This window comes from Pelmatolapia mariae, linkage group LG16_19, assembly GCF_036321145.2.
Source record: "Pelmatolapia mariae isolate MD_Pm_ZW linkage group LG16_19, Pm_UMD_F_2, whole genome shotgun sequence".
NCBI lineage: Eukaryota > Metazoa > Chordata > Actinopteri > Cichliformes > Cichlidae > Pelmatolapia > Pelmatolapia mariae.
The window spans coordinates 45,830,806-45,858,621 of record NC_086241.1 but is presented as its reverse complement, the minus strand read 5'-3'; the positions used below and the strand labels follow the sequence as shown (position 1 = coordinate 45,858,621).

General features: G+C 43.1%; 1 protein-coding gene across 1 annotated transcript in view; it reads left to right on the top strand.

Annotated features, from left to right (window-relative positions):
• Positions 1-7,129: 7,129 nt before the first annotated feature.
• Positions 7,130-27,816, top strand: part of fgfr3 (fibroblast growth factor receptor 3) — a 63,637-nt gene continuing 42,950 nt past the window's right edge. The window contains exons 1-2 of the mRNA XM_063497985.1: positions 7,130-7,514; positions 11,741-11,966. Coding sequence (XP_063354055.1) covers positions 11,819-11,966 — 148 coding nt within the window. The 5' untranslated portion in view covers positions 7,130-7,514; positions 11,741-11,818. The remainder of the gene's footprint in view (positions 7,515-11,740; positions 11,967-27,816) is intronic.

The window sequence follows — 27,816 nt, the reverse complement described above, 5'->3', positions numbered from 1 at the left end:
TAAAAGATTCCGCATCTGCAGGACTCTACAGAAAAAATGCCCTTTTATAATGCTGTTTTCTACCTAAATAACACAACAGTAGCTCAGCTTATAAGGCATGAGTATGTCTTTGATGTAATTAAAACCAAGAAAAAAAAACTTTAAACTAACTCTGTAGCCAACAGGTAGTCAGTGTGCTATAGCAAAGATGAAAGTGATACGTCTCATTTAGCTTGTCAAAAGTCTGGCAGAGAAGTTCTGAACAAGTTGGAACTAAAGGCATAGTTTTGGCTGAGCCCCAGTGGAATTACAATAATCCAGACATGACAAGACAAAAGCACAGATGATGTTTTTTCAAGGTTCACTTACGATTAAAAAAATATCAACAATACATAAATACATTATTCTAAGATCAATATATTTTTTTTGAGTTTGGTTAAATATAGATTTATTATAAATTTATTATAAATAAATAATAGATAGATTAGTATAGATTTATTTAAACGATTTAACTTTCTTTGATATTTGTATGTCAGAACAAGGTTTAAAGTTAATTATTACATCTAAATCTAAGGTCACAGGTTAGATCAAGTCATAAAATAACAAAATATCTCTCCATTACTAACACTCAGGGGAACACATAGTTGAGTATCATCTGCATAACAATGAACATTGATCCTATAGATTATTTCTCCCAAGGAAACTATATAAATAGAGTATAATATGGGGGTAAGAATGGGGAAATGATTTCTACTAAAATTACAAAAAGGAATGAAACTAGCCAACAGCAGTATATTATATACCAACACAGTTATTCAAAATGATTTATAACAATATCACAATCAGTTATATCAAATGCAGAACTCGTTCAAAAACATTTTACCTCTATAAATGTGTAAGTTTAAAATTGGTCTAATGTTGGTTAAAACAAAAGCATAAATTCGTAGTTTCAGTTTGTTCAGAAAAGATTAAACTCCTGCAAAGGTTATAAGCAATAAAAAATATATTAATAAAAAGATTTTAATGGCCAAAGGTCTGAGATGTTTAGGTACGGTAAATTTTTAGTAATCAAAGTGGAAAAATGTGAATTCTCTGCTTTTTAATCAGGACAGTGAAAGGTCAAAATCAAGCAGATGTCTGGAGAAATATTACTTTTGACTATTCCATTTATGATTATCTCAATTATTCTGTACAGCATGCTTTACTGTTTTACTTTTTCTCTGTAAAATTGTGTTTTTAATTGTGTTTTTGGGTTTTGCACAGAGGAAGATTACAAAATGCAGCAGTACCGAGCAACCACATTAAAGCCATTCACTTGCCATTAACAAAGCAACTTAATTTCTTCCTCAGCTGCTCATTTTGCACAAGTGACTAAACAAGAATTTTATGCCCATCCAAATCTTTAGCCCTCCTGCTGTCAATAACTTAAACATTGCCTGTTTGCTCTGAGCTCTGTTTGCAAATGTGCAATAGGCACCTAGGGGAACGGAAGCTCAGTATGTCCAAAAAAGGAGATTTCATTTTTAATTGAAATTTGCAACTTCCAGTATAGTTCTGAAGTATCATATACTGCGTTGCCATCACAAATTTCCCAATTTCCTAGTTTTTGCATATTTTTCACACTTGAACGTTTCAAATCATTAAATAAGTTTTAATATTAGACAAAGATAACCTGAGTAAATACAGAATGGAGTTTTTAAATGACGATTTCATTTATTAAGGGGAAAAATTATCCAACCCTGCCTGGCCCTATGTGAAAAAGTAATTACACCTCCCTTTAAATGGTAAATTAACTGTGAGTAATCATATTTTTTTAAAGCTGAGTTCAATTTCACTAGACACACCCGGGCCTAATTACTGTCAGACCTGTTGACTCAAGAAATTCAAAATCATTTCTTAGGCTTTGGCATGATGAGAGCCCTTATCTACAAATGGAGAAAAGGTGGTGAACGTTCCCAGGAATGCAGGTGTGACTTCACTCAGTCAAGGTCAGTGTTCATCATGAGACAATAAGAAAGAGACCAGGGCTGAAACCACTGCGGACCAAAGCGCGCAAAGCCTCGTCTCACTGTTGCCAAAAAACATCTCGATGGGTCTCAAGACGTTTAAGAAAATGTTTTGTGGACTGACGAGACAAAAGTAGCAGGTTTGAGTCCTGTTACATCTGTCGTAAAACCACAGCACTTCAAAAAAGAACATCATACCACCAGTCAAACATGGTGGTGGTAGTGTGATGGTCTGGGATCTTTACCGGCACAACCACCTACTAGGTTTCAGGGTAATTACTTTTTCACATGGGGTCAGCTACGTTGGAATAATAGTTTTTCTCTTAATAAATAAACTATTTTTTAAAAACAGCCTTTTGTATTTACTTGGGTCATATTTGTCTATTTTTGGGGGGAATTTTCTAAAACATGCATGCATGGCAAAAATGCAAGACTAAGGAATTAGAAAGAGGAAAAACTTTTTTCATGGCATTGTACTATGAATAATCAACCATATTCTTATATTCTTTAGAGAAAGTGACAATCGAGGTCTTCATCAAAGAGACCACAGAGTCCTTGTGCGGCTCAATGCCACATTGAGAGCACAGTTATGTTGTGATTTACTCTTTTCGGTCTTTAGATGCATTACTCTGCACAAACGTCCAGGGGCTCAGACTCAAGCTGTCTGTTTTGCAACTTCACCAACAAGCTCTCCACTCTCACAGTGACGAAAACACCAGCCCATAGAGCGAAAATGACTTGCAGCTCAGTGGTCTTCTAGAGAGGTGTAATGGCAGTGACTGTGCCAAACAGGTGGACTGGCTGTGCTCTATACCCTTTTCTCTAAAAAGCTCCCATTACTGAGGCCATTACGCCCAGCAGAGGAGAGACAATACAAAACTGTGTGCTGGAACCCTGCTGAGCCTCAGGAGAGTGTTCAGCTCACCTCACACTGCGCCTCAAACCTGTCAGCCTCATTTCGCTTTGAGGTGTGGGCGCCCATCGCAATTTGTGGTTACAAGGGAGTCGCTGCACGCATGCACTCGCATCGACTGTTTCCCTGTGTTCTTGGGTTTGGTCGCACAACTACTCGATTGCCAATAAGCTTGCTCTAAAAGATGCTGGGAAAAAACGCCATACTACCAATGCCCCAAATTATTTTGTGATCTAAAAAATAGTATTAGTATTATATTGTTGCAGGTGAAACTAAGGCGAGGCAAAGCTCTATTGGTTGCACTGATCATGGTAAATAGTAAATAGGTTGTGCTTATTATGAACCTGGCAAAACTGTTTGTTTTATTAGCCTGGATTAATAGTCACCCATACTTCTTGAACTAATGTAAATTATGTAAATGCACCGACGTGTGATTTTGCTGCAAGCTGTCCTGTTTGCACTGAGATCTGAGGAAACAGAGCCTGATGACAAGCTGTCATGTTAGCAGCATAGCACCACTGTTTTCAATACACATAAATGGCCTCAAAAATCTCTGGCACGATTTGCAGCTAGTGATAAAACTGAAGTGAAAGCTACAAGTTCCAACAAGTCAAACAGATATCCAACAGTCGGGGCTGTGTATAAAATGTAAATAAAATTAGAAGCCAGTTTTTTTGTATAACCTCGCTTCCAGATAATTGACCTTTTTGGATTGCGCCTGCTTGGGCGCGCTTGTCTCTGGTTTCACATACTTTGTGTCTGGGAACATTTTCTCTCAGAATAAAACCGTTTTTTTTCTCGTTTCCAATCCCATCATTCATCTCACAGCCCCTGTGAGTCATATAGTGTCTCGCTGGCGTGGTCACAACCCCCTTGTTGAGAGCCGCTGATATACAGTATGTTAGCGGGTGCGTGTGACGACAGCAGTTGGTCACTAGCGTATGTGCAGGACCAAGAAAGCACTGCCGAGTGGAGTGCGAAGTGACCTCGGAGATCAACTCCCTCCCATTGTGCTGCATCTTTGTCTGGCCCGAAACTCCGGTGTTAATGATTAGCCCTGCTGCTTTTGTGCACCTCTTACAGACAAAGCCAGTGCGAGTCAATTGGCTGTTGCCCACACAGGCAGTGTGCTGCGACGAGGCCCAAAGAGAAAACAATCAGTGCTGCTGGCTACTCGGGGTTATCAGTGAAAATATGTGCCGTGATAAGCTGAATAATGTAATGGGTGAAAAAGAAAAAAAGAGAAAAACACAGAATTTATTAAGGCTGTCAGTTTCTTCTGGGCATGCCAGTCTTTGGATAATCAAGTTAAACTCTAAGGACTCAGTGTTGTTGTTGTTGTTTAATTTTTAACTCCATTTTAAATGAAAAGGCCTCACCTTTCATCTCCTGCTGATCTATTCCCTCGAGGGGTGGGGTGGAGGGTGGGGTGTAAGTGTCTGTATGTGTGTGTGTTTGGGTGGAGGGGGTGTATTATGTGTGTGAATACATATGTTTGTGTGAGTTCATTAGAAGTTAGAGTGTCGTGGGGGAGCTGGGAGGAGCTTTGTTTGTGTGTGTGTGCGTGTTTGTGTGTGTGTGTGTGTGTGTGTGTGTGTGTGTGTGTGTGTGTGTGTGTGTGTGTGTGTGTGTGTGTGTGTGTGCACAAAGAGGTCATTTGGTCAGTTTGCCCATCAGTACTTGAGCTGTCTGACTGAGCATTCTCACCATCTGTATGACCTCTCCTCCCGACCGACTGGCTTTTGTTCCCGAGCTTGCCTCCCTCCCACCAGCGTTTCTCACAGAGCACTGTAGTACGAAGGGTCACCGGGACTGGCCTTCATCATTAGTCTGCGCTCTTCGTCTTCACCAACATTAATGAGGACCTCTTTGTTCTTTCACCATTTGACTTTCCCATGAGGTCGGGCACGGGTACAGTATCACCTGTATGCATGATGTATGTAGAAAAATACAAAATAAAGCAGAATTCTTTGTCTATTAAAGCCAATGAGCAAATATTAGAGCGCCCAAACATCTATATCATGTGTGTAATTTAGATCCATGTCTAAAAACCTTTATTCATTCTCACATGTATGTCAGTTCGTGCACGTCTGACACATATTGTCACAAATCATTGCCGAGGAGCCCACCTCTGCTGAACAAATAGGGGCACACTCCTCAACCTTCCTTGCAGCCACTTAGCAGAGGTCTGCTGCGCTTTATGGTGTCATAAAGTTGCCTTCTCAAAACACAGTTTAAGAGATGTCGGTAATTGGTGTGTTGTTTGACGCAGAGTCGGGTGCTATCGCCTCTGTCCTGACTGCGGTAATTAGCCAAAGGCTGCGGTATATGGCAGATTAAATGGGTGGTTAATGGTAATTTGCTCTTCACTCAGCACACTTTGGGGTCTGACTGGTCAAACATTTGCATTGGCTGGTCTCAATCTTGAATGACAGTTCTGACAGATTATTGCATGACTTACAGTTTCCACAGTAAGCTGTAATTATTAGACAGCAATAAACCTACTTAAGGGAAAAGTACATATTTAATAATGTTTAACAGTGGAAAATAGAGGCAGTAAATTTTGAATCAGCAGATGCAAGACAAAGAGTTTAATTACACTGCTTGATAACAGTGTCTCTGGTCTCACATACTTTGTGAAACTTCTTTTAAATTCTCAAAAATGTTTAAGCTTATGCCACCACCACACTTCAGGATAATTGGGACAGATCAGTGTCTGGCTCAGATCAGCAAAGCTTACTGAAAATGCATTGCTTTTGGCATGTATCCCTCAGCTTTAATGGTGCTTACGCAGAGCTACGCTGTATGCACCATGCACCCAGAAAACCACTGGCTGCAACATTCTTTGATAGTGAGAATCATCGGGAACAGTCAGGGAGACGAGCAAAAGAAGTGATGGCAGCCATCAGTATTACTTAGAAGCTTTTTGAACACTGGCTACACCAGAAGCTCACAAAGGTGGGTGTTTTACGAGAGTGTGTTTTATTTAGTTTCCCACCTTTTTAAAAAAAAAAAAAAAAAAAAAAGGTAAATAAGTTAAAAATATTTTACAGTGGGGGTTTTCTCATATTTGCTATATCCAGGACTTCAGATGGACAAAATATAAATTCAACAAACTTCTGATCCAAAAACGTTTTCTGGTATAAGTTTTTCAGTGAAAGGAACTGGTTGAGATCCCCCTCACTCTTATAGATAACTAAAAGTCTGCGGTCAGTCACTGTATTCATTTCCATACAGCACGCTTGTCTTCATTACATCTCAGAGCCATCTACTGGTGCCTCTGTGCCCACGCTGAGTGTCAGACAAAAAATTCGGGGCTCATAAAGCAGCTCAGGATTCTCAAGTTTGAAAGAAAGAGATGGGAGGCGCTTGGACCATCCATCACCGGCTGCCTCTAGCGGACCCCGGAGGGGCGGCGCGCCGAAATCTGATCGCCCTTCCCCCGCTGCTGCTGTTTGTCCCAGCGGCGCGCAGGCTGGCAGAGGGAGGCATCGTGGACTCAAGAGGAGAGATGAGCGTCACACAATGGTACACACGATGGTTCCGCCTTCAAAATAAAGGCCTGATATCTAGTCGCCTAATTGAATAGGACTCTTTTTGATGACTCAATTGAGTCCGCCAGGCTGATTTAATTGAGTGCCAGTTTGCTGCTAACGACAGCTAGCTGTGTTTCACTTATTTGTCTCCTCAGATGGCTCTGTTGGTATATCATTTTAACACATTTTACATTTAAATTTACATATTTATTTATTGAAGAATGCATTCAGATTTTCATCAAATACACTGATTCACAACTTAACAATGATGACAGGATGTGAGCAATTAAGCAACAATACAATTAAAAAACAGAAAAACATAATAAAGACTCTTATTTAAGTACACACTTATTCAAGTACTAAAGTGCATGAAACGATACGATATAACCATTGCTGCATTACAGAGCTCCTTTGCAGATTGCTCATAGGCTGTCGAGTGGGTACCTTCCCTGCATTTTCATAATTGAATGAGTGCCTCCGAGCACAGCATGCGTCATCGGATCCGAGCCAAGGATTTTATTTTGAAAGTAAACCGGGAACTCCTCGTGTTTGCCAGTCGTGCACTCTTGACGGCAGCACCTTGCAACTCCTACTTCACAGACAGCAGAGGAGAAGAGTCACCACTCTACGTTGGTTGATCAGAAGCGACGAAACGCACCGAAACTGGCATCTGCGCTGGAGGAGACGCAAAGAAACCGCGCATCCCGCGTCCCCGTCCGCCTCGTCCACTCTGCCCCCTCGCAGGACAGGATGAACGGACTTTGGAGGACTGGACACTTTGGACAACGCGGACAGCAGCGCGCGGCGGAGGACGGGATTTAGTGGAGAGAAGTTGGCTTTTCTCGGTGGCTGTGCCCGAGTCGAAGACACTCGTCTTCAAGTCGTGAGGGGGGGATTTGTGACTCTTTTTTTTCCACTGTCGCCAAACTGCTCTCCAAGCGCTGGAACGTGAGGATTTAAAAGTAGTTTTGTGGGTTTTTGTGAAGTTTACTGGAGATTAGAGGCTGTTTCACTAAAGGAAAGCTTGGTGCCATCTAAAATCTGAAGGCTGATCTTTTCTGTCAAAACGGGATACTGTGGGTAAATATCATTATTATTATTATTATTATTATTATTATTATTATTATTATTATTATTATTTACAAGCAGGTTACGCAGACTCAGACACATAAGTCTCACATAAGCTTCACTTCCTTGTAGATGTGGACAGGTTAGAGCTTTGAGCACTGTGTACACTGCGTGAGTCGTGAAGCAGCCCCGCGGCTGTGCCACAGCACAGGTGGCGTGGAGGTCCCTGTTCGTGCGCAATTGGCGCGTCCTGGCCGGTGTCAGCAGACTCTGGAGGAATCAACAGTCAGTGCGCAAATCTATTGCCACGGGTTTGGAGCAGGAGCGCAAAGCGGCTTCTGTTATAGCTTGTGAAGGTGTGTGTGTGTGTTGCTGAAATTACACACGGTGTAAGAAAAACAACGAGTGGAAAAAATACTGTAAAACATTTTTGGGTTGGGAAACGTGTATGCTTTCCAGTTGATTTTTCAGTGAGGGGAAAAAAGTAATTTGCGCTAAAGTCCTTCACCCTTTCCAGTTTTTCAATATTTACAGAAAAATCCACGAATGAAGGAAACTGTGAAACTGAGTGTTTTAGAAAGAAAGCGGCCAAATGAAATCACGCACGCTTATCCTTACACAAAGGGTGGTTTGTGGTGATACCTGCCAGATTTCGTTTGAGGTGAGCTCGCTCTTCATTCAGAATGAATCGAACCTATCCCGATTTTATGATGTTGTTTTTTTAAAATAAATAAATAAAAAATCCAGCCATCCCCGTGCTCGTTAGGATGGGCACGCCGTTTCTCCTCACCGCAGTAGTGACGTCTTCTCAGGTTTGGCGCTGAAATATGAATTGCACATCTCTTTCACAGAGCCGCACTCCCCCAAATCCTCTGATCATCTCTGAAGTTAGAAAGCGGCGGATTGTCCCCCCTCCTCTCCCTCTCAGTGAATGAACTGTGCGGTTCTCTCCCCTCAGCAGCAGATCACTCATCCCCTCTTCAAACACATGCGCATCAATGGGATTCAGATGGTGATTTTTTTTCTTCTTCTTCTCCTTTTTGGCCACTCAGCTCGGCTTTGACTCCCACCATGTCAACTCCCAACCCGAAGAAAATTAGCAGATTATAGGGTCCTGCGAGAGAGACGCTGAAAATGAGATTTGGGCTCTGTTGCTTTAGCTTATTAAAATAAAAGAAAAAAATTGCTGTCATAAACAAGCGTGCGGCCGATAATAGTTGTGCTAATGCTCCAAATTAATTGTATCTATTGACCCGAGAAATAATGCGTGCCAGTGTGCAGCTTTTTCAATCAGAGGCGAGCCTCAGACACTTTCGGTTCCAAATGAGACTCTGATTGCCTCTTTTCATTAGTGAAATTGGCCCGAGACCATCGCTCTGCTCCTGGTTTAGTGCCTTTACGTTTTCCTTCTCGTTCATAAAGAGAAGGGTTCATTAATCTGCTTCAGCTTGTCTAATTTGACAGAGAAAAAGGATCATTACTTTCATGCACAAACACTCATTTGCTTTCATATTCCAGCTATTTAAAGAAAATAAACTTATGTGACCTTATCTGAGCTTTACACTGTACCTCTGATATAAAATTTGTGCCTATATATGTAAGGACCTCTAGTCTTTCTGTTCTCACATGTCTGAGGTAGTAAAAGCTGAGTTTATACCAACCTTAGTACTATTTATAACAATTTAATGTCCCCCAGTGTCTGCTAACAGCACTTCATGTAGTCTTTATAATTTCAAAAGGGACTTCGCTGTCCATCTGTATCTTCTGCTTTAACACAGAGGACAAAGCCCTGGTGTTCAGATCTTTTTCCATGTGCAGGCTGAGTCTCAGACGAGACGCCGCCCGTCTGAGTGTCAGCCCGAGGTGAGCTGAGCCCGGAGTCACCCCTGAACCTCTGACAGCTCTGAAGTGCCTAACTCTCCTCTGCCTCTCAGCTGATCAATATCTCTTCTCACCTGAGGGCTCGTTCGAGCGAGCGCTCTGAAGAGAGGGTGGCTCAGCTATGAAGGCAGACAAGAAGTCGTGAAAGGACAGGCAGAAGGGAGATGGTGGGTGTGAGACATGCATTGCATTGCAATAGAAAAAAGCTGGAGTAGAGAAAGGTGTGCTGCAAAGGAAGATGACCCACTTGTGTGTCTCTTTATTACCCATCTAACCTCCACTTGGCTCCACTCTCCAAAAAAAACCTCTAATCTCCCTCCCCCCTCCCCCCCCCAAGAACACAAAGCTGATCCGGCCCCAGCCGCTGATTATCCGACTTAATTATTAAAGATTGCTGACACTCCATGGAGGTGTGACTAGCATGTGACTTCCTCGCGTCGCTCCTCACTGAGGATAGAGGGATGACAGGGATTTGAACCCGGGTTGAAGCGCTTTTCCGCCCCTGAGCTATTACAATGTGAAGATAGTCCTGCATGATTAATGCTCATGCCTTATTCATTGCCGTAGTTGTGTTTCCCTGCCATGCTTTAAGAAAATATTAGCATGAAAATTTGTGGCTTTGAACTCCTCCCTGGGTCTTTGGGATCCATATTACATCCTCTTCTTCTTCTACTCAGCTATTTGAGGTTGTTAAGTGATATCAAAGTGTTTTTAGCTGGTTGTGCTGTATGTGAGGGTTTCATTTTCAGTGAGGATATCAGGTAGTTGTGTGTAACAAGGGGCACACATTAATTACTGCTCTTGCACATGGCTGTCATTTATTTCACCCTAAATGCATCAATTACACTGCAGCACTTTGCTGCTCTTCAGATTCAAACACTCGCCGTGGACTCTGGCCTAGTCTAAACCCCTACCTGACACCAGATAAGTCAATGCTGCTATTGTCTTCGATCTTCTTCTCACATGGTTTGAGAGGCTGTCATGCTACTTGTCTAAACAGATCTACGGGTTGATATGAACCAACTCTGAAGCCCTGTCAGCTCTCCAAGTGTGCTGCCTCGTAAAAAGCTACTTTTTTATATATATATATATATGTATATATTTATCCGTGTGTGTGTGTGTGTGTTTCTGTGCCTGCCAGAGAAAACAAAAGTTTAGATTTAGAGAGGCCTGTAATCAGCCACCTCCACGGCCTGAGAGCGAAGGCCTTATCGTGCTGTATAAACAAACCTCAGCAGCATGTAGGCGTCTCGTGTTGTAAGAAGGTGAGGATGGGCTGAGACGGGAATAGAAGGACTCCTGGGAGTTCATAAGGAGAACATTAAAGGCTGAAGTATGTTGACGGGTAAAAGGTGCGGTGGCACTGTTTAAATTAGGACACCGTGTGTGTGTGTGCTGCTTTATTTATCCACGTGTGTCTTGTGAAGTGTCCCCAGTCTGTGTTTTTCTTTACTGAAGCTCGATAACGTGCAAATGCGTCCTCGCAGTTGTGCTAAGCGAGGAGTGGGTCACAGGTCCTGCAAGGGAAAGAAAAACAGTACTGTTAAGACTTAAGACAACACAACCTTTCTTTTGACTGTGTGTCTGTGTGCAATACACCTCAGTGTGTGCAAGTGAAGCTCGTTCTGTAATGTTAGCATGTGTATTCAATAAACGTCTCTGTAGGAGTGTGTGTGTTAAGGTGGACGTCCCACAACCAAAGGTATTCAGAAGATTCACAGACCCTCTGACGTTTAGGTTAATAGTGGTACCATGTGCGTTTACGTGTGCTCATGTGGGGAGATTTTTCTTTTACTTTTTTGGGCATTTCACTCACATCTCACTGGGCATTCCAACTTTTCCTTGCTCGGGAAAACTTAGGGGCTGAACACTCTGCTATCCCTTTCTGTAGCGTCCATGCTTCCCGAGCACTCTGATAATGGAGGGTCACTTTGTCGAGCAGAAAAGAGTCCCCGGGAAAAGAGCGTCAGGCTGTTTAGCTCTGTAACAATGAGCAAGTTAACTGATTGATTGTTGAACTTGTGATCTGAACTCACGGTAGGGTACTGAAGTTTTCATTTTGAGCTGTTCGTATGTCGGAATTTCTGTTTTCCCATCCTAAGAACCAGGTGCTCAGAGAAAGTTTCTAAGAAAAAACTTTGAAGAGGGATTTCCAGTCTAATCTTTAAAATCTGTGTGGAATTTCAGGTCAAAACATGTTAGCATATGCACAGACCCCAAGGCGCTTTGTTGCACTGCGTTCAATGTACAGCCATTTGTTGTTGGTTTTTTTAAGTTTCAGACTGTGTTGATTTCTGTGTTTATAGTCTCAATGGACATCCTGGCTTCTTTTTGACTGATTCGGCTGCTTGTTTCAGGTCCGTGGTGGGGAGCTGTCGGACAGATTCTTGCGGCATCTGCGGCCGCCCTTCTGCTGGACAGTATGCGAACGGAGGATGTTGTCTAAGTTGGAGTCGGGCCTCGCTGCTCTGCGTCTGACCTCTTCGCCCAGAGGAATGACTGCTCTGTGGTGCTCACTCTGGCTTTCTCTCCTCCTTCCTCTCACCGTCGTTCCAGCCAGGCTGCCCACTGCTCAGCCCACAGGTAGGAGACAGACATCCAACCCCACACTGCTGATGCCACATTATTAATTGTCTTACGTCTGCTTAAGACGCTGAGAAAACTCATTTTGAATTTTGTGCCTCAAACTTATTGCAACATCATTTTAGAGAACAATTTGAGCGAAGATGCCCTTTAATGCTTTGTGATTTATATTATTAGCTAAAAAATACCAAACTCTGAGTGGTTCCAGCTCCTTTTTTTAATTGTGATTTGAATAATTCACATGTTGGCTTTACATTGAAAGGATAGAAAAGGTCATTAAACAGTGCTTCTTGTGCACTCTTGTTCATTGCTTTCTTTTCCATGTTCTTTGAAAGACATTAATTTTTCTGTGTTCATCACTTCAAATAATGGTATTTAAAAGTCCCATTTACTTTTTATGCGAATGGAGTCCTTTCTCTTTTTCAACAAAAAATTTTTATGACGTTTTTTGTCCGAGGAGGATTTAATTGGCCTCTTCTCGGTTCGCTGAGCTTAGCGAGATTTTCCCTCTTTGTTCTCGAGGCAGAGAAATACCCAAAGATCAATCCAAAATAAACTTTGACTGCGTTTGCTTTAATCTCTCCATATTGCTATTAAAGAAAAAAAAAAACAACACAGAGTAATCTTTATTCGTAGGCGTTAGCCAACACTTCTTTCTCTCCCCTCCCTTTTTTTTTCCTTTTTATGTGAGGGTTATTTAAAATGAGTCTTTGACACTCTTTACACGGTACAGCGCATTAAGAAAGACGAGGAGCCGGGGCGCCTGCTGGAGAGGGCCCAGCTGTCTTACGCAAGCTGAGACACTGTGTGCATGTGTGTAAAAGATCGTGGTATTACAGCTTTTCTAACTGCTGCTTTTGTGTGTACAGTTTGTTTTGGCTGTCGCCCAAATAACTGAGGTCAGAGCAGAGATGCAGACTTTGAGATTCAAGACTTGGACTTAAGTCACCAAAGTGGAGACTTGCGTTTGTGGGACTTAATCTACTGATCAGTGATAATGAACACAGCTTTGAGAGATAACTGCTAAATAGCCACATTATCCTCTGCATCCAGTGACTTAAAAAGAGACTTGTCCCCCGCCCTCTCTCGTGTAAAACACATAATGTAAGGAAAGACAATGTGTGATTCTGTCTGCCTGATTGCCTTCCCTGCTGGAAGCCATCACAGTCTCTCATGCGTGGGATCATCCAAAAAGCTGAGTGTGTGTCTGTGTTTTTTTTTACCCCCCTCTGGGTGGCGGGTGTTCAGGCTGTGATCTTCGTGTACCTGCAGCCAAATGCACGCGGAGCCCATGGCTCTGAGGAGGATATTGTTTCAAGTTCCTAATGTTGGGGTGTGATGATTCATCTGATGTCAAGTGGATAGCTGTGGTGATAACACGTGCAGCGATGCTTCTGCCAAGGACGCTTCCTGGTGCAGTGGAAAGCTTTTTACCTTAGAATCAAACTGAAAACGCGAGACTCTTTGTTCACCTTCATAATTACCCACCCAGTCAAAACTTGCTGGAAAGAAATGGGTTTTGCTAGACATCTAAATAGCTCTGAGCTTTCGCTGTTAAGCTCCCAGCATTTTTGGGCACAATTCTTTTTGAGTGGAGGACAGCTACATGAAGGTTAGATGTATTTGCCCATTTATTTACATCTACATGTAAATTTAATTCCTTTTCAATGGTGCGTTGCATGGCAACTTTATTCATTCAGTCCTCTGGATTGTTATAGCGCCTTATGATCACACACCCCTAAGATAATAGACATGGTGTGCTCTGTAGTTTTAGAGTGGCTGATTAGCTCAACAGATTAAGTGGGTTGTGGCGATACTCCTTTAGGTCCTTTTATGATCGTGTGTTTCTGATGAGGGTGTAGGCACATGAGGTTGATCTAAATGTCATTTTTTGATCCAAATTGCACAGTGGGTTTGCATGTAAAGCAGCATCTTTTTCTTAAAATGTCTTTTCAGACATCTGAAAAGACTTTTTTTGGTCACATTTGGCTTTTCAACCAAATCTTAAAGTTGTTATGCCTGCTAAAGTTTGTATTATTTCTTCTGGGTGGGACATTTACAGGTCCTATTTGCAGGTCCAAAACAAACACATCTTGGGCCAAATCAGATCAAATATAAAAATTTTCAGTTGATATTTTTGGGCTAAAGAAAGAAAACCTTTGACTGACCGGTGTAGAAACTGCGAATGCACCAACGTCTGATATTAAGTGGGTACTGTCTTTAAAGCCTTCGTGAGACTTAGAAGTCCTGTTGTGATCTAGATATTATTTCTGAGATTTGTTTCACTTGAATATCTGGCACAAATTAATGTTGGGGGGGGGGTGGTTGTCATGAAAGTGTTGTTAGCTGTTTTTCTTTCAGTCATAGTAGTAAATACAGTAATGTCAACGTTATGCTATATAGCATCAAAAAAATCGACACTTTAGGTATGTATACTGCATCTCCTGCTGGTTCTTTTGGCGTGATCTCATATCCCTGTGTAGGTTTTGTTCAAGCGTCATCTTAAAAGTGATCAATGACATTATCTGAGCATTGAGTTAGCATTAGCCAAGAATTTAGCTAATGCTAATGCTAAAAAAAACCACTAGCAAACCGACAGTTATCAAGCTAACTTGATAACATGTTTATTGTGTTGTGTAAATTAATAAAGAATACACTTAAAATGCGTATCATTGGTTCAAGAATAGACTTTAATATAAAAAAAACAGTTTTCCCTTTTTTCCATCACAACAACGTGATTGGTCAGTTTCAATGTTGATCCTGGACCAACATTACTATGATGATGCAGAAATACCAACAAGGGAACATCAGACACACCCTTATTTTGACTAAGAGGACTACTCTGTGATATTTCATTCCATTGCATTTGAGGGTTGAATCTACATTTTTATTTTATGTAAAACTATTAAAAATCCCCAAACTTCAGGTTCAAATTGATTTTTAAAAAAGTAAGAACTTTAATGCCTTTTAGAATTAAGTAATATTACACACTGACGACAAATTTCTCAAGTGTTGACAATTCATTGCTGTCCAGTTGGGACTGCTCCTCGTAGGCGTCTCTGGCCTGCGTCTTGTCTCCCCCGTGGCCCTCTGGCCTCCAGGAGAGTTCCCCACATCCACAGATGGACGAGCAGTAGGGGTAAAATGACTGTTGTTTACTGGCAGATGGCACAATTTCCCCTCAGCAACCGCAACACCGGGCTGCAAAGTTGTCACTTAGGTTTTGTGTTTTCCGTGTGTGGCACTGTGTGACTTTGGGGGGAAGTGTGTGGATTAGTGTGTGTCAGGATCAGCAGGTGTTAAGGACAAATATGCCCTTGAAGGTTTACAGCTGGCCTCTAAATATCAATTCAGATTTTTTTCAGTATGTTCAAAGCGTGTAGTTGTTTTGGTTGAACTCTGGTTGTGATCACTGACCTCTGTTGGCTGCTGGATAGAAGTTATAGAAGAAAACCGCTTTATTTTTAAGCATAAACATTTGCCACAATGCCTTCTTAACAAGTAACAGTAATAGATCATAGTAGAAAAAAAGGTCGTAATTACCCTTTAAAAAGTCATCTAATGGTAATATAGTGGGTCTTTAAAAATCCTGTTTAAAGTCAAGCTGTTTTCTGGGTGTTTATTTATGTGTGTGTGAGGTAAGCAGGCCTTGTGGTGTGTGTGTGTGTGTGTGTGTGTGTGTGTGTGTGTGTGTGTGTGTGTGTGTGTGTGTGTGTGTGTGTGTGTGTGTGAGTGAAGTGCAGTTCCTCGTTTCCATTAAGTTGTCTCGGTGCGCAGCGTTGTTTATTTCTCCAAGAGCTGGTGTCATTTGCTGTGACAAAAAAAAAGTTTGAGAGGCCAAGTTGACTGATGTGAGAGACTGATGACAAAGAACAGAGTCTGTGTGTGTGTGTGTGTGTTATTCGTAACCTCCCCTGAGTATTTACTGACCACACACACCCCCTGCTGATATCCCCGCGGAGCTCTGATGGAAGTATACGGCACATGTGAATCAGCAGACATGCACATTCAGTTTTGCCATTGCATCGCTGTGTGCGCACATTTGTGTTCTCGCGTAAGCAGAGTCTGCAGTTAATGCGACATTATAAATAAAAGAAGGCAGAAGAAGAAAATGTGTGTCCGCATGAGCGAGAGGAAGACGCACCGTGGTTGTGTGGTCACCGTGTCCTTCAACTAGGGAAGAAAGCAAGTTGTTTGTCCCGTTTAGAGACTGAAAATGTGTGTGCGTGTGAGCGTGTGTGTGTGTGTGGTCACCCCACCGGCAAGGACTGTAAATGTCAGCAGGAGGTGTTTGGGTGATTAGGCGACTCGTTAAAACCTCAGCATTTGCCGATTTACGCTCATGCTCTACAGTTCACACACACATCAGCACACAAACAAGCATGAGTGCACACACACACACACACACACACACACACACACACACACACACACTCTCCTTCTCTGCCTCTCCTTGTTTCCTACTGTTTTTCCACACACGCTAACTTCTACACACTTTCGAAAACCTTTGATGTGTGCTGTTAGTCTTTGATGGTGACAGCATCTTCCTGAAGGTAACAGATCTATACGTGTGCGTGCGTGCGTGCATGCGTGTGTGTGTGTGTGGACAGAGATAGTTTCCAGTCAGCATTTATGGTGTGGTCAGCTGTTTCTCACCTCATGTCTGGAGGAAGAGTTCTATGTAATCTTTGTAATGGATGTATTGATGTGTTTAATCAGGATGTTGCTACTGTCACAGCAGAAGCGCTTTACTGTGCTGCTGTAGTGCACATTAGTTTCTTCTATATCCACCCCTAAGCCCTTCTTCGTGCTCTGTGTTTACCTCAAGCAAGCACCCCTCTAGTCAGATGTTTATTTTTATTATTATTATCATTATTAATACCCACCCGCAGCAGCTCTTTCCCTTCCAGTATCCCTGAGTGTCCCTGAGACTTCTGGTCAGTCCGAGTTTCCCCTCTTTCTTGCTCAGATGTCCCTCTGGAGAATCCAGTTGGCTCTATCATTCTAGCACCATCAAGTCCTTTCCTTGTCACCTCTTACATGGGCTGTAAGTGATCTTACAGCCCATGTAAGAGGACTGTTAGTTGCCTTTGTGTTTACCTACTTAGGTCAAACGCTCATATGTTTGCACATGTTACCAGCTGTGCAAAGTTTTCCTTAAACCTTCTTATTTTTAACTCTTATTTTTTATTTATAGAGAGTGACTAAAAATAAGTCATCTGATCTTTAACAAGCATCTATTTTAAATCACACCACAATGACACTGATCGTGTTGACGATTAGTCATCCGATGCACTTTCTTTCTTTCTTTTAAGCCATAAAGCAATACTCATGTACCTTCTTGGTCTTATTTTGCATATTATTATTATGTTTATTTCTAATTGTTTATGGTGGAGCAGTCTCCACATCGCTAGCCTGTAATTAGCCAGTTCTGTACATGTGTGGGCTCAGCGTGGCTGTCTATTCATCACAACTTCAGCGTAAAAAGTTCCTCCGTTGTGTTGTGTTTCTCCGCAGCAACATTTTGGTTTTCACAGTGTCTGCGTGAAGGCTCATTTCCCCGGCAACATTATCGAGAAATCTTTCTGGCAAATGGAGTAAATGTTCAGGCCAAACAAGCTTTGAATGATGATTTGTTAAACAATGGCACTTCTGTCCTCAGTCTGTCAGGCATTTAATCCAGTAGGCATTTCAGACACGTTTGTGGATGGGAATTAATCATTACAAACAAACTCACAAGGGATCATAGCGGGGTATTTCTCCTAGACTCTCTGCAGTTATACAAACACTGGCACCAGTGTTCAGTTTTTACATCTGTAAACCTACACATGTTACTGTATTCACACAGTTTTTTAACAAAGAGTAATAAATGGTAGTTGATCATTTAAATCAACATTAAAACATGTTGTGTTGTCTCGTCCTTCTAAGCACGTTATGCATTAGGCGGCACTGTCTAGACGCAGTGTTTTTCCAAGGATAACACACAGCTGAGCATTAGTGGAAAAAGCCTGTTGCTTAGCAAAATGTTATTAAAGGTTTTCATATCAGATCACAGACTGAAGTGAAAATGCTCAGATTGAACTGTGCTATACTGTGAAACAAAAACCGCCTTGTATGTTGGGACCTCTGCTGTGTGAAAGAAAACCCGTCTTTGTCAGGTACGAGTTGGATGCACACCTTGGTGCACCTTCACTAGGTAGGCAAAAAAGAAAGACAAAAAATTAGCAGACAGCTGTAGATCAGTAGGTCATTGTCAGCCCGCGGCCTTCGTACGAGCCGTGTCTGCAGGCCACAGCTATGCATGTATTATTACACCTCATTAATGCCCTTTGAAATCCTCTCTGCACACCGTTCAATGAATTATGGATGTAAAAGACAGGCCCGTCTGTGTGTTCTGGTCACGTCTAACTCCCCGCCACCTTTTCTGCATTCTTCTTTGCCATTTTTGAATGCATACATATATTATACAACATTTTAAGCCTTAAAGCCTCCTGTGTATCTGCTCATTTTTCTCCTCTCTGGCAAGTTTTCAAATCTCCATCAGTTTCTAAGCTCTTTGATCCCTGCATCCACTGCCTGCTTTTTTGTTTCTGTTTTTTTTTCTCTCCAACAGATGATGTTTGCAGCACGTACGCACACTCGTCTGCCTCGTACACACCTGTGCATGCCCTTTGCTCTACCCCTGGCTGCGGTTCAGGGCGGTTCTTAGCCCGCTGGCTGACAGTGGCGTTGACATACGGTCGGGCTTTTAATTACAAAGCTTCCCCTTAAGGAAATTGTTGAGATACTTAACAGATAAGGCAGACATGGAGCCGAACAAAAAGGCTCATTGTATCATATCAGGAAGACCGCTCTCGGAGGACACACGGGGAAAAAAGAGTTGGCGATTAGTCAACTGGAGCCACAGTTGAAGCTGACAAAATATTTTTGCACTGTGAAGTGATGGGTTGACAGGATTTTTTTTTAAGTTAGTTGTCTCACTCTTTCTGTTTTGCCTTCTGTCCTGCTGACATGTGGATTTATTGCCACCGTTGGTTCAATTGCATAATCTCACCTGAATCTTCAAGATGGATGATGATTGCAAAATGTACCCAATATACACCGTGCATGTCTAAACGTGTTTGTATGTGAGCAACCTGACTGTAAGTGTGTGTGTGTCCGTGCGCGCTTTGAGCCAACCCCATTGGAAGAGGTTATTTTGTTGCTGGCAGAGTCAAACAGATGGCAGGTTGTGCGCTGGGCTGTAAGAAATCCAGCACACAGACACACACAAGTACCAAGAGAGTCACAGTCCTGGCTTCATGTCCCACCCTTCATTAAGCCCCCAGACTCTCCCTGTGTACCCCACTTGTCTTCTGGGCCACACAAATAGTAGCTTACCTCTGTCTTTCCACTTTCTTGTTCTTCTATTTGCACCAATTACCATTTTTAATTGCATTTACTCCACCGTTCTCACTCATACTCATCCTTACAGTGATATATACAGCACTCATGTGTGTGTCTTTATGTCCTCTATACAGAACGTCCACTCAGTGTTTCTCCATGAAGCGGAGGTACTTTATTTGTCTTACAGGTCTCCGCTGTATCAGAGGACACGCAGTCTAACTTATAATAAAGGATCTCGTTAGCGGGAGTCAAAACCATATTGAGTCATTAATAATGTGTATTTTCAAGATAATTAGACTAATAAAAGTCACATGGTGAGGAAGCTTACTCCAGGCCTCCCACTTGCTCTGATCACCCTCCTCCTAACAGGTCCATCTCTCTCTTTCTTTCTTTCTTTCTCACTGACCACTAACCAGAAGCAGAGCTGTCTGGCTCTGCTGCACCCCATTTACATTTCTGTGAATGGAACCAGAGAGCCAACAGACAGTGTTTAATGCCGTGTGTGTGTCGGGGAGCGAGGGAGGGAAGCAGTTACTGCACAGCATGAGCTTACCTCCTTGCTTGTGATTGTGTGTGATTGTGTGTGTGTGCGTCTCTTTCATATTCTTCTGCCCTCTGTCTTCCTTCCCCTTCATCCCTCCTTTCCCTGTCCCGGTCTTTGTGTCTTTCCTCTTCTTCTGTGTCTTTCCCTCTGCTCTTTTATTTCGTCTCCTCTACTTTAACAGGTGACTGTGATGCAGTAAGACTGAAAAAGGTTATACATGAGCAGTAGTTTCTTTCTTTCGTTCTTTCTTGGTTGAATCATCTATTTCCTGCCTTGATCCCCCCCCAAAAAACCCAAAAATAAAAGACCTGGGGTCTCCACTCACACCCTCGCATGCGCTTCTGTTTAATGCTCCCTCGCATCCAGGGCAGCTGACACATCTAATATTGAAACCAAACTCCCTCCCACGTCTCCCTCTCTCCCCCTCGCCCCTCTCCCCCCCTTTATGTTATTTTGCCAGGAGAGCTAAAATAATAAAGCCTTGTGCCCTCTGCAGAGCGTAAGGGAAGCCTTTTTCCTCCCTGGAAAGAAGAGAGCGAGAGCGCTCGGTGTGCTGGCTAGCAGCAGAGCAGTGACAGAAGAGCTGACTCCAGATTTGTTTTTATGTTGTTTTTTTTAAAAAACCATCAGATTTTTTTTTCCTTTTTCAGAACTCCCATGAAATGTTAGTTTTGAGCGCAGTGGATGTGTTAATTGGCTGCCTTTTCGCCTCATGCGCTGTCTTTCTCCCCGTCGCCCGTGCAGCATCCAGTGGTTTATCTACTGGCTGCCGTCACAATCAAACCAGGAAACAGCCTCACTTCATTTTTTATATTGTTAATTCTTTGTTTTTCCAAATATGTCCACTCGCTGCGTTTTTGGGCGTCACCCTGCATCAGACTTCGTTAGGGGCTATGATGTCATCGGTGACCTTTATCGACTTCCTCGGCTGACAAGGAGTAACTTCAACAACGCTGATAGAATTGAACCCGATCTTTACTTTTCTGACACCCTGCTGATTCGGTGGCCTCTAACTGACAGAATCTGTAAAGTCAGACTTCCACAAAGGAGAGCACAGCTCCAGCTGATAAAGAGGCAACACGGCGCACGGCTAAATACCAGCAACCTACAGCAGCGCTCTAAAAACTGTACAGCAACACGCTTCGCTCATATGACGATGCTTTGAAATACATTTTTTAAAAAAGGCTGGAAGAGCAGTTAATTTGTAATTTTATAGACTGTTGAGGCATTTCTCTCATTTTTATTTTCCCAGATAAAAGCCGCCTTCAACCCGCCACCAGCAGCAGCTTTTAGCTATCATGAGCCGTTTAACTGTAAAAATTTGGAGTCAAGTGTGAATTCTTTGCTCAGTGACAAGTTGGTGCTGGTCGAGTAAGAATGCAACTGAACTTTTTCATGTGTATGCAGTGCTGTAGTCTTAGGAAACACCAATGGATGCTAAAGGAGTGTAGGCGATCACATACAGGTTTCTGCCATCCTGATAATTGATTTGGTTACCACAAGTAAATCAAGCTGTCTGGGCAACTGCTAAGTAGTTAGCAATATTAGCTGCCCATGTCTTGTACTTAGAAATATTAAGAAAAGCAAATCTTTCATTGGTGAGTTTAAAATGAAATCCAGGCTTTTTAAAATTATCCCTGGCTCCAAAAGCCTTTTTGTACAGTGGTAACAATGTAACAGTGTAGATGTCTTCGGACAACTGTGCTCCAGTTGTTCTTCGCCCCAAACAGAGGCTGCTCTCTACGGTCAGCCTGTGCTGTGAGTGGAGGCAGGACCTGGAGGGAAGCAGGAGGCAGGGATGATGGGATTAAAGGGCTTTTCCTGCCCCTGCTCTGCTCTCATAAGCTAACATACTCTAACAGTACTTCATTCAAGGCTTTCACCACGCTCAGACAACGACCCGCAGGGAGCTGTAATCTTGATACGTCCTCTGTGACATGTTCCTCATTTTTCCTTGTCAGGTTAGAGTGAGAACAAAAAAACGACTATAGGGAGAGCAAGACGAGAAGAAGAAGAGAGACGAAGTGACGAAGTGGTCGGTTGCCCAGAAAGCTTGGGATGTTTTTGACCGTGCGCCAGGTGATCTGAACCATGTGGCTGAGCCCAGCAGCAGGTTTCAGAGGAGGCAGGTTGGAACCAGGCTGAGGGAGAGACCCGCACGGTCCCGCCGCACTAATAAACGGCATCATAAACAGAGCAGTAAACACTTTCACGTCCTGCTGATCCCAACCCCAGGACTCATGCAAACATACACCGCCAACCCCCCCAACCCACCCTGGGACACGAGTTAACAAAAGTAGACCAAATAATGCTGACGTATGCACTGCTTGCTATCAGTTGAGTTTCAATTAAATTCCCCAAAGGAACACAAAAGACATCAATCTAAAGTTTACTTAGGACACATTTATCTCCTGCAACATGTTTCTGGTTCTAACTGTGCTTATTTGAATTCACCTAAACACGGTTAATGCTTGATAGGCTAATTACCAAAACCCCAGTTGAGGTTTTAATTTTCAGCTCTTTGTTAAGTCGGTTAAGCGAGAGCGAGAGTAAACACGATTACTGTAGGTTTCTTCACCAGATGACTGCACAACGCCGCCATCAAAGTTTGCACCGTTGCCAAGGGGAACAGACTAGACACGGAGCGATCCAGGATTTAGGCTTGTTTTGTAAATGTGTGTCTGAGTGCTCGAGTTGAGGACTGTGATCAGTGTTAAGGCACACTTTCCTTTTTAACACACACGCACACACATTGCTATCATTGTCGAGCCAGAGTTTTTGCGGGGGAGGGTCGTCGCTGCTGGAGAGTATCAGAAGTACACTTGCCACACTGAGAGGTCAGAGTAGGGTCCTGGTCGGGGTCAGCTGAGGTCAAAGTTTAATGTTTGAATCAAGCATCTCCCCGAGCTCCGTCGGTGCGTTCGGAGATGGTTTCCATCAGCTGAGACGCCTTCAGACATCACTTTGAACTCTTTGAAACTCTGTTTCAGGTCAGATGTGCAGTAAACGTGTTTGTTGTCCAGATGTTTAGCTGTTCATGCGGGCATTCATTTGTGTTGTTGCTAATCAAGTGATGAGTTTTTTTGTAAAAGAAGAAGAACAGTGATGAATTTAAGCAGGAAAAGAAAAGAGTTCTCACACTACATTTTCAGTTCTTGCGAAACGTTTGTTTTTCATGCGTTTGCTCAGATTTTTCGAGTTTTACCTTTTTTCCGATCATTTCCCACATTCACTAAGTGTTTTCTGAGTACCGGTCTGCCCCCGCTCCTCCTCAAAGTCTTTGGGAAATCACGAGTGATTTGACTTTCCAGAAAGTGGCACTAAATCAGCATGCTGTATAACAAATTTCTTCTACTCGCTCTATTAGGAGCACTCGAGTAAGAAGCTGTGACGTATGAATTCAAAGCTCTCAAAGCTGTGCTGTAATCAGATTGGTTCCTCCACGTTGTTCGGGGAAGGGTGATTATGTTGTTTAGTAGGCCCGCACACACACACTCCGCAGACATCCTGGCCGTTGTGGGGCGAGCTTCTTACACTTGTCTGTTGAATTGAAACTAGGCCAGTTCGTCTTTGGAATTACAATTACCGTGGACCAAACCCCGGTCCTATTCTGAGGCTGAAGGGATGGAGGCGAGGTGGGGGGTGATGATGAGGGGGTGAAAGGAGCAAAGACGATTGGGTGCTGCCAGGATACCCTGTATGTACAGTAGCTTCCGATGCTCGTTAGCGCAACTGAGTAGAGGGCCAGCCACCGAGGAGGGATGAGGTGGAGGAGGAAGGGAGGGTGAAGGCTGGCACAGGCCGGGGCGGGATGTTTAGAGGCAACGTCTATCTTTAACTTGATTTTCGAGGCTCTTTTGAGAAGGCGCGGCTCAGGCTCACAGAAGAATAGAGGCAACAAGCTGGGGGAAACCTCTCCCCTCTCTCTCCTCTCTTTCCCCCTTCCTCCTTGATCTCCACCGAGCCATCCCTCTTTTCTCTGCCGTCTCCTCCTGGCAGGCTTCTCCACAACGGTGTGAGGTTGTCAGGCTGGCCCAGATTAGGGGCATTGTCCGAAGGTATTTACATCCGGCCAAACCATATTAAAGAGAGATTAGCGGTTTTGCAGCACATTTCAAAAAAAGAGAAAAAGCAAAGTGTGGGGGGAGCTTTTCTAAGATGAGCAGGATTTACAATTGGCATAGCTGTGAAATGGAGGAAGAGAAATGCGCTCTTTATGGCGAGGGGAGGTGATGGTTGTTGTTGCTGTTGGGGGTGGTTTGTGGGGTGGGTAGGGGTGTGGGGGTTCCACAGATCCTGTTTGAAGGTCATGTGATGCTGGCTCGTCTGGTGGGGGTGTTGAGTTTGCCAAACGGTTGGCAGCCGGTCTGGATTTACAGCATAGGAAGCAGAAGTAAAAGAATCTGTTGGCGGGACACAGTGAGCAGACGGGCTGCTGTGGAGGACATCATGGTCCGAACCAAGCTGTCCGTCTGCGTTCATCTAGCTCTTCGGGAAATATCTTTAGAGGGTAATTTAGTGTTTTTATAACTCTAAATAACTTTTTTTTTTATCTTAGTGTTTATGATTTCTTTATCATGGCTGATAGTTTAAAAAGTGAGAACAGTGCACGTAAAGCATCCGGCGGAGTCACAGCGAGCATGCGTCATGCGTCTCTCCTCCTGCACGCCCGACCCAGACAGAACCTTAGCCTAAATAAAAGTGATCATATTAGTGTAATTTGCTTACTGAAGATGTGTTTTTATAAATTTCTGTCTGTTGTTTGACCTGTCCAGGATCTGCAGATTAAAATTAGCTAGTAGCTAAATTTGATACAATGCATCTTTTCTCTGAGGAGATTATGAAAATCTCCTGCTGAACAAATTGAAAACATGTCCTGATTCTGATCTGGGCTGACTACATCTCAGGAGGAAGAGCGAGCCATCCACTAATTGGAAGGTTGGTGGTTCATTCCCTGGCTGCTCCAGCCTGCATGCCAAAGTATCCCTGGGCAAGAAACTGAACCCCAAGTTGCTCTCTGATGTGTTCATCAGAGCATGGATGTGTGTGAATGTTGGATAGAAAGCGCTTAGGCATAGAAAAAACTGCTTGTATGATTGTGTGTGAATGAGGCGTCTTGAGTCTTAGAGTAGAGTAGAAAACCATTTTCCCAACGACATTGCACGTGCATATGTGTGAAAACAACTTAAGATTCAGCAAAAGTCATTCTCTGTGTAAAATCCTAAAACCTGTTTGTTGCCCTGTGTTGAATTAGTAATGTATTTGCTTAAAAAGAAGAAGTCCGGCCTTTTTCTGCAGTAGAAGCAAACAACTAATTACCTTCTTTAAAAGACCATTTGCTGCTAAATTGTTTGCTGCTGGTTTAGCATCGGCACGCTCCGCACATGTTGGAAACATGGCCTTGTTGTGTTATTAGCTGTAGTGAGGAGGAGGAAAAAGAGGGCGCTTGATAAAGATGAACGTCTCCCCGGCCCATCTGGAATCCATCACTTTCAAGAGCAGTTTAGAAGCAGATATGGTCTGAAAAAGTATGTGCTCCTGCTTTTGTACCAGACTCAGTAAAAGTACCTGTTAAGCCCTCCTTCCCCAAAGAAAGTGAGTCCTGTTATCGTTCACCATTTACGATCCCTCTTGCCAGCCTCTTTGAACCAGTTCGGATTCTGCCTTATGTAAAACAGCCCGACTGAAGCAGCTTCATAAATCAACCCGGACCATCATCAGCAGGAAGTTAGGAAGGGTACTTAACCAACCAAACTTTTTAAGGATTAGTCTCTCAGCGCTGAAAGATGAAACTCGACATGTTCGCCTCCTTCAGAGCAGAAAATGAATTCATCAAAATGCAGCATCGGTGATGCATCAGCGTACTTGTTTACTGACGGATGTGAACTTCAGAAAATGCTCTCTTCACTCTGAATGTGTAAAGAAGTATACGTATCAGGAAACATCCCACCCAAATACAGAACGTAATATAAAACCGCATCTTAAGGATTCTTGCTTGACTCGGTCCTGCTTGATCTTCCTCTTTTCCCCCATCGCTCAGACGTTGGTGTCAAAAGCTTAGATTTAGGGGGAAAAATCTGATCTAGACATGTAAACAAATATAGTGAAAACAGGGTGGCAGACCACAGAAACAGGAAAGCCCAGGGATGCACATGCACGCACTGAGAAGGCAGCGAGGAGCGTGCCTTATTCAAGACTGCACAGTTTTTTCTATTTGTGATGTTGGCCTGCATTTGTTCACATCTCTATCAAAACATAGCGCGATGGGCAGCGTATCTATTACTTTACCCTTTTAGTTTAGAAAACCTCGTGTTCTTTCTCAGAGCGAAAACCTTTGAGATCTGCTGACAACTTGAGAATTTCCCTTAAAAAGTCCTGATATGACAGCGGCCACAGCGACAGCTTCTCGGCCTGGTCTACACTCCTTCCTGTTCCTCGGGATCCGTCGCTCAGTCCTTCAGTGTGTGCGCTCGAGTGGGAGAAAGACAGGCGTGGAAAGGTTCCCCCACATAAAGAGGCCTTTTCATCGAGAAGTTTGCAGAGGATAAATAAACCTCTTCAGAGGCGCAGAAAAAGATGGGGTCTGTGAGCGGCACGTTAGCGGACAGCGCGCGGTCCTATCTCAAAGACAGACTTTATATTATTCTGAAGGGCTATTTGTTATGATATTGAGCCGAGAGGGTTAGAAGGGCCAGGAGGGCAGGGGTCTCTTGATTTATGGAGTGACTGTCCAGCCTGTACTGCACAAATACACGCACACATATCAGAACCCACATCCACTCTAGCACACACACTCAAAAACACACATCACACATTGCTTCCAGCTGGCCGCAGGTTCTGTTGGGAGATTCCCCCCCTCACACACACACACACACACACACACACACACACACACACACACACACACACACACACACGGCAGGAAGATCTAGATCAGGGGTGTCAAACAAAAGGCCCAGGACCCAGAATCGTCCCGGTAAAGACGTCCAACTGGAGAGCTTTGGTAAATGTGAAAGAAGGCACTCATTTTCGACATTTAACTGTATTTTCGTAACTTTTACAGCTTTATCTTTACTGATAAAGACCTCCCATATGACCATTCATGCAATACCAAAGATTACACTGTGTGTCTATTGGATACACTTCTTCTGTAACTCAACGCATTTGTTTCTTACAGTTTAAGAGTCGTGCTGACAGATTTCTTACTACAGCAGCGTTTCTTTATCATTTAAAAAAACTGACGTGTACTGTTGAAATTGCACTTCTTTTTCTTGTATTTAAGATATCTCAGTGATTGACTGTGTTGTTAAACTTCTTTACACTGACAGAAAAGGGAGTTTCACTAAGGATCAAAGTGGGCTGTATGTGAAATGAGTTTGTCCCCGACCCCTGATCTAGACTGGATGCTGTCAGAAGGACAGAGTTTGTGCTCTGGATGAATCGCCTCTGGTTTGATGATTTTCCCTGCGTTTTCATCAGAACTCATGTTTAACATCTAAGTTTGTTTTGAAAGTCTGCATTATGATTTTTTTCAAAGTAGCTAATTATTCTTTAGTCTGAGTAGCGCTGTAGTTCCTCGGCTCCTGCTAAGGTTTCTGAGAAAGCTTCCTGTGGTCTTTCAAGGACTCATTTCAGATTATTAGGCCTCACTCTTTCAGATGCAGGGAACCACGTGAGACGCTGTGGCCGAGTTTTATTTCATTCTGCTGAATGAAATGAATCAAACTACCTTTGATTCATTTTTTATCTTAACTCGTATGCAGGAAAAAAGTGCCCTAGCAACACCCTGCTTCACAAATATTCACTTCCATAAGCACCCACCCGGACGCTGCCTATTAAAACCCCATTCCTCCACAGCTAGGCACACAGCAGCTGGATTTTTTTTTTCTTTAGGTGATCAGCTGCTAATTAAGGAACATT